Below are 11,509 nucleotides of genomic sequence, written 5' to 3' on the forward strand. Positions count from 1 at the left end.
ATATTTTGAGCCCAATAATACACCTGTGCTGCTACAAAGCAAAACATTGTGGATTTGTGGTGCCAGTTTCTGTGTTGTTAATTTGATGCAGCATTAGAATAAAATAAAGTTTATTTGCCATTTGCGCAAGTGCATTTAAGTACAGACACATTGGAATTGTTGTGTGTTACTCCGAGTCACAAAGACCCTTAACAGTAACAAGGCAAACTATATAAAACACAATAGTGGAAATAACATTGAAAAGCACAAGGGTAGATATATGTACAGACAAACTTTGTGAATTGGAAAAGTAAAACAAAAATTAAAACAAAAACAGCAGTGTATGAGATATGGCACATGTTATATTTATGTTAGCTTTTATTGCACACAGTAGCTTTGGGTTGGAATGACATACTTCCCTCCCTCTTTGATGTCCTGTGCCACAAGTCTGACAGTGGCAGGAAGGAAGCTGTTGTTGAGACTAGGCCTGTGAGCACTAATGCTCACTGTGCTGCAGCGTCTCAGGTTGTACCCTTAATCCACCCATAGAAACAGAAAGTGAGCTGGGTGCTGTTTGTCCCTGATGATGCTCTGTGCTTTCCTCTGGCAGCGCTGGGTGGATTTTGTATTCATAGAAGGGAGATTGGAGCCACTCACCCTCTCTGCAGTTTTGAGAACCCACTGCAGTGATTTCCTCTCCTAAAGTCGAAAATACGTTCCTTTGTTTTGTCTAAGTATGAGATCGTTATTTTCATAGACTGTGATCTTATTAGTCAGGTTCCTGTAAGATGACTCATCACCCCCTCTGAGGAGTTCAAGGATGGTTGTCATCTGCGTACTTAATGATATTGCTGCCCTGATTGGAGATACAGTCGTGTATAGTGGAAATAGTAGCCCTGTGGGATCCCCGTGCTCACTGTAAGCTCTGCAGAGACCTTCTCCATCCTCGCCACCTGTGGTCTATCCGTAAGAAAGTCTAAAATTTAGTTACAGGTGGCTGTTGGCACTCCAAGGTCTGCCAGCTTTACGGTGAGCTTCATTGGTCTGATTGTATTGAATGTGGAGCTGTAGTCCAGAAATAGAATCCGTGTGTATGTGTTATGAGTGTCCAGACGCAGTAGCAAGATGTAATGATGTGTCAGGGCCACTGCATCATCCACTGATGTACTCAAGCAGTCGGCAAACTGAAGTGGGACCACTGTATCTGGCACCACAGAGTTTATATATTTAGGACCAGCTTCTCCAGGCATTTCATGGCAACAGGTGTTAGTGCCGTAGATCTGAAGTTGTTTATTTTAGTGATATTTGCTTTTTTGGGCACTGGCACAATACTTTTGAAGATTCGAAGGACTGTTTTCTGCAAAAGAATGTTAAAGATGTCTCTGTACACCTCTGCCAGCTGTTCTGCACAGGTGCTTAGAACTCTGTGCCACACAGTTCGGTCCCACAACCTTGCGGAGCTTTACCTGCCTTAAAGCCCTAAGGACCTGTGTGTGCGTCACCTGGAGTGGGTTTTCATCTGGACTGCAGGGGGACCTTAAGGGGGTGTCTTTATTTTTCTGGTGAATCTGGCATAAATGCTGTTGAGGTTGCCTGGTAGAGTGGCATTTTGGGTGGTGGTCCTGTTAGCATTCATGCTGTAGTTTCCACTGGTGGGAACGTTGGCAAACTGGTGGTATTTGGGGATTCTTTTCCAGAGATCAGTCATTAAAGTCTCCTAGAACAATGATAGCAGCATCTGGATGTGTTATCATGTTGGACAGTTCTCTGAGAGCATTGTTTTTGTTAGCCGAGGATGGGACATACACTAGACTCAGAATAAAGCACTGCAGCTCTCTGGGCAGATAAAATGGTCTGCACTTCTTCAGTGTAATATACTCCACATCTTCAGAACATGACTGGGATATTACCGTGTTGCCGGTGCACCATGATTGTTTGACAAGGATCACTGTTCCTCCATTGCGAGTTTTACTGCATTCCTCGACGTTGCAGTTGGCTCTGTAAACTGTGTAGCTTGCTGGTGTTATGGCCTCATCGGGGGATCCTTACTCTGAACCATGTTTCACAAAAACATAAAGTACCACAGTCCTGGATGTATCTCTGTATAGCCATTCAACTGAAGATATATCATCTTCAACTGCTTATCCAGGATTTGGGTGGGGCGTGGGGGGCGGGGGCAACTGAAGATATAGGTCGGGTAGGGCAGGTGATAGTCTAGTGGTTAAACATTGGGCTTGAAACCAGAGGATCCTCCGTTCAAATCCCAGCCTGACTGGAAAATCACAAAGAGCCCTTGGGCAAGGTCATTAATCCCCTAGTTGCTCCCGGTGTGTATTGAGTACCTTGTATGGCGGCACCCTCACATCGAGGTGAATGTGAGGCATTATTGTAAAGCGCTTTGAGTGTCTGATGCAGATGGAAAAGCGCTGTATAAATGCAGTCCATTTACTATATCATCCAGTTTATTTACCAGAGACTTGATGTTGGCGGAGAGTATGACCGGGAGGGATAGCCGTCCTTTGTTAACCAGTTGAAAGAGTATTCGTAGTGCTCCTCCCCGTCTGCCATATCAGGCTCCAGCTGCCACAAGATCCCCCTGCTACAGCCTGGCCTGCTGGCACTTCAGTGTGGAGATGTAACCCCGAGAAGGAGTAGAGGATGTTTCTGCCAAAATATCCTACGTGGCTACATTGTCCTAATACTAAAAAAAGGCTCTCGATCATACTTAATATGTGTGCTTGCACCCCGCACGTAAAATGACAATAAAGAGACTAACAAAAGAAAAATGAGGTAAAACTTGACTCGGAGAGCTACGCAGTGTCGCACACTAGGGAGCGCCATTTTGCACTGTCTACACCACAAAACATTGACACAGAGACCTTTGCAGGTTTCACACATTCACCACAAAGTCCCAGCAGAAAGAAACGGATGATGCTGCAACAACTAAATCAATCTGCAGAAAGCTGGTTTGAGAAAAACAAAGGTTTCTCTCTTTTTTTTAATCCAAAAGAACATGTTTATCCTGAAAGCGAAAACTCTGCAAGAATAAAAAAATACTTTCAAAAGATTTGCAATGAACTGTACAAACTAAATGTATAAAAATATATACTTATACCGTCAGAATGCTGTTAGAGGTTTTGCACAAGATCTCAAATTCCAATACATCAGTACCTGATTTACATGTAAATTCTCTCAAAGCTGAATTCTGCACTTTTAATTATTTGCCTTTAGCATGCTGTGGTTAACTCAAAAATACCATTAACCTTTATGCAAATAACTCAAATGTATACCCATGGTGAAAACAAGCAGGAATGACTGTATTCTTTCCAAACCAAGTGTGAACATTCCTTCACAGGAGGTGGAAGTCAGGACGACATTTGTATATTAGCAGGTACACTAAAACCAAGCTGACATGTTGAATCACTGGGATCTATGAGAACATAACCAGCATTTTTTTTTAAATTATTATATTGGATATTTTATGTGGTTTTACTTCTCACCATCTTCTGACCCCCCCCCCCCCCCCCCCCAGACCTGTTTGGAAGGAGACCAAGCTTCTGACAGCCCAACCCCATCACCCTCCCCGTCTACACCAGTACCTGTCCCTGAGAAGGACATAAAGACAGACACCCAAGTAGAGGAGCAGCTGGGACCTACTGTGGTGGTCCCTGTTCCCCTACCCAGGCACAATCTGCCCCACACAGATCAGGTAGAGCTGACTGACAAACTACCCAATGAGGGCCTCCTCGAGTCGGAGAAATGTGAGAGCGAGGTTTCAACCAAAACCTCCAGCACTGACTCTGGGATTGAAGATGGGAAGAGTACTCCCACATCTGAGGAGGAAAAGGTAACATTTCTATTTTAATGTTCTGTCTGTTCTGAAGACTGTGTTTGGGACTTTTACACGTTTTTATGTTTAACAGCGCATTCAGACTGTTGGACGTCTGGCTATTAAATAACATAGAACTTAGCATCTTTTGTATCAGACCACCCATTTTTGGGGACAGGAAAAGTAGTGGTTTGGGAAGGGGTTCTTGTAACCAAGTTGTGCCATGTCAGATTGTTTGTTTTGCTTAAACCTGAAAGAGTTCTACATGTCTACTCTTGGTTTTAGTCTTGGGCTCCAGGTTTGTCCAAAATTTAAATATTCTCAGTCTGTAGCAAAGAAATTGATCTTTTTCCAACTCTTTCTTTTTTTGCACTAATTGCACTGATCAGGTGACTTCAGTCAAATGCTGCTCTACTTTTGATTCATCTTCAGCACTGAAGTGGAGTTTGTATGATAATTTGAATTGATTTAGTCATGAAAGTAAAGGGTTTTATTTATTTTAAATCCTCATAAAGTTTTGACTGTGTGATTGATCAGGTTGCTGTAGAGAGCCCAGATGCAGAACAGCCACCGCATCCACCCAAATGTGAGGCACATAATGAAACAGCTGACATCGGAGATCGGCCAACAGATCCAGAAGTGCCCAAGATCCTTTCGACTGAGAACAAAACTATCAGTAACAAAGACCAGCCAACCCCAAGCCCTGGTCCTGCTGGCACTCTTACACCCAGCCCCTCCTCTCCTACACCTGGGCCCCCCTCTCCTCCACCCAGGCCATCCTCTCCTCTGCCCATGCCCTCCTCTGCTCCGTCCACACCCTCCTCCACTACACCCACATCTTCTCCTGCTATGAACCCTTTGCCTCTACCTCGTTCTGTGCTTAATGGTGCCATGACAAAGGATGCTTCAGAGCAGACATCAGCAAGAGAAAGCATGGAGGGCACATCTCCTTACATCAATGGAGGGATCATCAACAGCCGGGTCTTCTCTTCAGGCAGCATGGCGTCGGACAGCATGGACATGTCCCTTGGTAAAGAAAGCTTGTCATTGTATTCACGGGTGAGTAAAAATAAAGACATTCTCAAACAAAGTCATTCTCTGGCTATACAGTTAAGTCCATTTATGTCAGGACATCCACAAATGTTGTGGTGTTTTAGCTGTTGGTATCACCATATTAGAGTTTAAAGCATGTCTATCATCAGTGTTGGTATGTAGTACAAACTGTTTGCTTTATTCCAAAGGCAGTTACTTCAAAACTCTGTCAACAATGTTGGCATTGCAGCATTTGACACAAATGTTCCCCAATTCATTTATAAATCATCACTTAAAAGGTCTAGATTTGATCTCAAGTGTCACATAATTACAGTCATCAAAAATATTGGTACCTTTGATTTTCAGGTATGTCAAAATATCTTCAGAAAAATTAAAATGAGTGTCTTTGGAAGGAGACTATTTAATAAAATGTCCAGCGTTACTGAACAAAGGAGAAAAAAATATATAGCAAAATGTCTGTAATAGTGAAATAATATAAAACAGAATGCATCCCAGACATACTTATTGGCACCATCACTAATAATTGTTTGCTGAATCTGTCTGTTTCTAGTAGCCACCTAGAACCTTATTGCACCAATCTATTGGTAGCATAGACTGTATATATACACTGGACAAAGTCTGAGTAACATCGCCCATTGGTTTTCTATAGAGACTCAGAACACTTGAAATGACACCTGTGCGTCACCATGTTGAGCACCCTGCCCACACTGATTCATGATGAAGTCATGAATCAGTTTCCCTTCTATGAATACAGATTGAATGTACAACGGGGTGGAGTGTGGGAAGCTCCTTTGTGATGACAAAAACCTGAACAACATGCCTAGGGATGGGTATCGAAAACCGGTTCCTTTCGGGTATCGTTAAGAAATGATTCGATCCACCGACATCAATAAGCTTGGTGCTTAACGATTCTGTTATCGGTCCTTCAGAGTGGCCGTTGTTTTGGGGGGTGTTTGTCAGGAAAATGATGATTTCTCTACATTGATTACAGACCCTGCAGCGGTTCCGTAATCAACTTTTCTGCAGCGCGGCTTTGCTTTGAACCTTGAACCAGTCGAAGCAGTGGTTCGCAGATTGAAGCAATGCTTCGATCTATTGCTTTGTTTATTCTTTCTTTCTTTCTTTCGCTTAATTTTCCCCCGCTAAAACCCTAAAGAGCATACGTCTGAGTATTATTTACCTTATTATTTACCTTTTCTATGTTAAACTGACCTGTTATGGTCTTCGGGAACAGTTGATAGATGTATTTTATAACTTAAAAACGGGAGCGATGCTAACGTGTTAGCATGTCTATGGCATTTTCAATGTTAAAAGTTAGCATTAAGCAGTTGCAGCTGTCATCATGTTCGGGTGCATTTGTAATATTTCTTAAATTTGTTTTTGTTTATATATTAATAATGATTTTTATATACAATTTTAGAGAAAGAGACAAAAAGAACCTGAATAGAAACACAACAGAAAATATAAAAGCAACTAACAATGAACATACATAAATAAATACATACAGAAGTAAATAAGTGTTTCCTGTGAACACCTATTGACTCTTACACCTCCATTTCATCCCTGTCTTATTTAAGTTTAATGACAGTTTGTTTCGGTCAAACCATATTTTCAATTTAATTTCTTCAGTGATTTTCTCCAGAACTATCTGCCAAACTAGAAAACTGCTGCATCCTAGTAAGAGCAGAATACTACTGGAATGAATTTGAATAAGGAAAGTTGTTTTTTGTTTTTTTTTTTTCTCTCACCTAAATGGATGCTGCACTCACTCCAGTTTATCGTCTGGAATAGTCCCAGATTGCATTTCAGAGGTTCTACAACCCCTGGCAAAAATTATGGAATCACCGGCCTCACAGGATGTTCATTCAGTTGTTTAATTTTGTAGAAAAAAAGCAGATCACAGACATGACACAAAACTAAAGTAATTTCAAATGGCAACTTTCTGGCTTTAAGAAACACTATAAGAAATCAAGAAAAAAAGATTGTGGCAGTCAGTAATGGTTACTTTTTTAGACCAAGCAGAGGAAAAAAATATGGAATCACTCAATTCTGAGGAAAAAATTATGGAATCACCCTGTAAATTTTCATCCCCCAAATTAACACCTGCATCAAATCAGATCTTCTCATTGACATTGACCCTATGCCATGACATTGACCCTATGTCTTTTTGCAAGGAATGTTTTTGCAGTTTTTGCTCTATGGCAAGATGCATTATCATCGTGAAAAATGATTTCATCATCCCCAAACATCCTTTCAATTGTCCAAAATATCAACATAAACTTGTGCATTTATTGATGATGTAATGACAGCCATCTCTCCAGTGCCTTTACCTGACATGCAGCCCCATATCATCAATGACTGTAGAAATTTACATGTTCTCTTCAGGCAGTCACCTTTATAAATCTCATTGGAAAGGCACCAAACAAAAGTTCCAGCATCATCACCTTGCCCAATGCATATTCGAGATTCATCACTGAATATTACTTTCATCCACAGTCCACAATTGCTTTTCCTTAGCCCATTGTAACCTTGTTTTTTTCTGTTTAGGTGTTAATGATGCCTTTCATTTAGCTTTTCTGTATGTAAATCCCATTTCCTTTAGGCGGTTTCTTACAGTTCGGTCACAGACGTTGACTCCAGTCTCCTCCCATTCGTTCCTCATTTGTTTTGTTGTACATTTTACTATTTTTGAGACATATTGCTTTAAGTTTTCTGTCTTGGCGCTTTGATGTCTTCCTTGGTCTACCAGTATGTTTGCCTTTAACAACCTTCCCATGTTGTTTGTATTTGGTCCAGAGTTTAGACACAGCTGACTGTGAACAACCAACATCTTTTGCAACATTGCGTGATGATTTACTCTCTTTTAAGAGTTTGATAATCCTCTCCTTTGTTTCAATTGACATCTCTCGTGTTGGAGCCATGATTCATGTCAGTCCACTTGGTGCAACAGCTCTCCAAGGTGTGTTCACTCCTTTTTAGATGTAGACTAACGAGCAGATCTAATATGATGCAGGTGTTAATTTGGGGGATGAAAATTTACAGGGTGATTCCATAATTGTTTCCTCAGAATTGAGTGATTCCATATTTTTTCCTCTGCTTGGTCTAAAAAAGTAACCGTTACTGACTGCCACAATCTTTTTTCTTGATTTCTTAGTGTTTCTTAAAGCCAGAAAGTTGCCATTTGAAATGACTTTAGTTTTGTGTCATGTCTGTGATCTGCTTTTTTTCTACAAAATTAAACAACTGAATGAACATCCTCTGAGGCAGGTGATTCCATAATTATTGCCAGGGGTTGTAGAATTGAAACATTTTCGTGCGGGTGGTGTTGGGGGGTAATTTTGGGTTTCAGCTTTTTTTTTTGTTTTTCACCACTTTCATCCCTGAATGTCAATCGTGAGTCACTTTTGTGCGGATTAAAGTTACTAACTGGGACTCCTGTCTTGTTGCGAGAAAGAAACGAGAATCGTCCTCTGTTCTGTTCACACAGCTCCAAATGCTGCGCGGCTCTGTCGAGTCAAGTTAGAACAATAGAGTCCAGTCGGAATTAATAACTTCAAAGCGAAACACCGTTTTGTTTATTTTTATTTATGTACAGAGATCAAGGATACAGTGACCAATTTCATATTTATTTACTTTAAGACTCAATGAAATACATAGAAAACCTGTAAAGCCTACTTTTAGTACAAAATTCACAAGAGGTATCGATAAGGGAATCGATAAGGAATCGGATCGATAAGCAGAATCGATAATGGCATCGATATCGATAAAATCTTATCAATACCCATCCCTAAACATGCCCATCTGAACCACCAACCAACAGGCTAGCATAGGTTTGGATGTTTTATTAAATCATGTTTGTGGGCACTGCATGGTGGTTCTCCTGATGATTTGCTGTAGTATGGACAGTAAAAGTTATGGACTGCTAATTTTCTCAGTAATCCTGCATTAAATGGACCTAACGCACCAGGCTACTGACAGCTGCTAAAAGCATTAGCATACACCATTAAATAAAAAAAAATAAATAAATAAAAATAAGAGTGAATATTGCAACACAGACATCTTAGAAGATCCCTTATGGCAGAACTAAGGTCTACTTTTAAAGTTGAAAGTGTATCGAGATCTACCAAGCCATAGCATAGCCAAAACCTATTGTGAACTAATATAATACCACAGTTTTCTGGCACAAAGATAAAGTTCTAACATTAATAATACATTGTTGAAGTAAATGTGTGTGGTGCAAAGAATAAACCCAAGTAGGCCTAGGACTGGCACAACCCAACAACAGATAACCCAAAAATACAACACCTAATTCAGGTGTTGCTCTGGATTTGAGCTCAGTGTCATTTTTCAGTGTGTGGATCTCATTCGCAATAGCACAACTATCCAGGTTGAAGAACAATGTCACTTTGGACGTTATACAATCCACATCTGTACCGTATTTTCCCCAAATGGAAAGCAGAGAAAATTGACAACAGGCTCAATGGAGGCAAAGTCAGTAAAGCGCCTGTCAAATTTTGACAAGATGCTCTGCACTTGATCATCATAGCGTATCCTCTCAAGCTCCGCACAGTCTTTGTCCTGATGCTTAGGTTCTTTGTCCATGTGTGAAAAGTTCCACAGATCACACTGTTGCAACCTGCTTGATAGCAGGTATAACTTGCTTTTAAACATGTTCACGGAGCTGATGTTCCAGTTGAATATTTGGCAACTGTTTGACACTTATATGACGCTTGTGTGTTGGTAGTGTCATTAATTTCTAATCAGTCAATCTAGCGGTGCATATTCAGCACAGTTTGAATGTTTCAGAATTTTTTGGGGTTTTGGGCAACAGTTCAGAAAACCGTTCCACAAAATTTACCTCTGTGTGCAGCAGCAGATGTGGTGTGTTCTGCAAGTCTCCAGCTGTGCACGGAATAATTGCCTCCTCAGACTCCTGCCCCGAACAAAACATGCAGTCTTGCTAGCTAACAACATATTAACTGACAGAGGAAAAAAATATTTAAAATACATATGACATAGATCTTGTTGAGTATGCCAAATGGCATTTGGAGTTGAGATTTCCTGTATTCTAAATTAGCAAATCAACCTCGAAATGAAATGGGGACCTTTCTCCTGCTGACTTGTTGAGATGATGAGGTTGTAAGACATCTGGTTGTGAAACAGGGCAGCAACTAATGTTCAATTACTTCTGACCCCTAAATAATGAGGCACTGCACACAAAATGTACTGTGATTCTAACATAGTTAACCTTTAATTCCTCTGGAATTAAAGCCTGCTTTATTAGCTCATTGTCATTATCTGCTTTTAGCTGTGACAGACAGTTAAAATAAGAAATGTATATGGACCCAGAGGTGTCAAAATATTAAATGTCACCTCCTCGGGCATGTAGGAAACACCCTCCTTCTCTGCAGCCGTGGAGGAAGTGAAACAGCGTTGTTGTGCGTTTTGAGATGTGGGTGTTAACCACGTTACACAGAAACTCGTCTGTCTTCCATTAGACTTGACCCTCACAGTACATTTAGGGTGGATACCAAAAATGACATCAGTCAGTATTCCCAAAGCTGAAGTCTTGAAAACACAGCAGCTTTATTTCGATGTTGGTGGATTAGAGGTGAATGTGGATTTATGGGAGAAGTTTTGTAACAAACCACAATTTGGAGAATTTGTCTGAAAATAAGATTATCAATTTGTCTTGAAGTTGACACTTTCAGCAAGGAAGACAGTTGAGTGGAAAGTCAAGTGTGTGTTTATCATGAAGGTACCAAAGCTGTCTGAAGTGGAATGTGCAAAATTTTCCCTTCAGTGTGACCACTGCTACATTTTGTGTGGGTACAGTTCACTGTGCCTATGTGAATAGGAGCCCATTGTGGCTACACTAGTAGCTTACCACCACCAATGCGTGTGAATGTGCGGGTGAATGAATAATGCAACTTGTGAAGCGTTTTGGGTATCTTGAAAAGCACTCTGTAAAAAAAAAAAAAAAATATATATATATATATATATATATATATATATATATATACGAGGTCTATTAGAAAAGTATCCGACCTTATTATTTTTTCAAAAACCATATGGATTTGAATCACGTGTGATTACATCAGACATGCTTGAACCCTCATGGGCATGCGAGAGTTTTTTCACACCTGTCGGTTACGTCATTCGCCTGTGGGCAGGCTTTGAGTGAGGAGTCGCCCACCCTCTTGTCGATTTTTTTTTTTTTTTTTTTCTCCCCCATTGTTTAGGAATGGCTCAGAGACTGCTGCTATGTTTGATAAATTTTTTTTCAAAAACTATATGCACAGCTGAGTGGACACCATTCGATAAATTCAGCTGGTTTTCGTTGAAAATTTTAATGGCTGATGAGAGATTTTGGTCTGGTAGTGTCGCTTTAAGGACGGCCCACGGTGCCTGATGGCGATCTGCGCTCTGAGGCAGCGTCATCTCGCTGTTTCAAGTTGAAAACTTCCACATTTCAGGCTCTGTTCACCCAGTAAGTCGTCAGAGAACTTTCAGAAGAAGTCGGCATGAGGAGTTTATGCGGACATTCCACTGTTAAAGGTAATTTTGTAATGAAAGAACGTGCGGGCAGAGTCGCATGTCGGGCCGCACCCGACCACGGGGGGTCGCGACAGGAAAAACACACCTCAG

The 11,509-nt window shown here is 40.8% G+C and overlaps 1 protein-coding gene across 1 annotated transcript in view; it reads left to right on the forward strand.

Moving 5' to 3' along the window:
- Positions 1-11,509, forward strand: part of stk10 (serine/threonine kinase 10) — a 162,024-nt gene that overhangs the window by 126,400 nt on the left and 24,115 nt on the right. The window contains 2 exon segments of the mRNA XM_034178004.1: positions 3,503-3,826; positions 4,346-4,867. Coding sequence (XP_034033895.1) covers positions 3,503-3,826; positions 4,346-4,867 — 846 coding nt within the window.

Source organism: Thalassophryne amazonica, chromosome 9 (genome assembly GCF_902500255.1).
Source record: "Thalassophryne amazonica chromosome 9, fThaAma1.1, whole genome shotgun sequence".
Lineage (NCBI taxonomy): Eukaryota > Metazoa > Chordata > Actinopteri > Batrachoidiformes > Batrachoididae > Thalassophryne > Thalassophryne amazonica.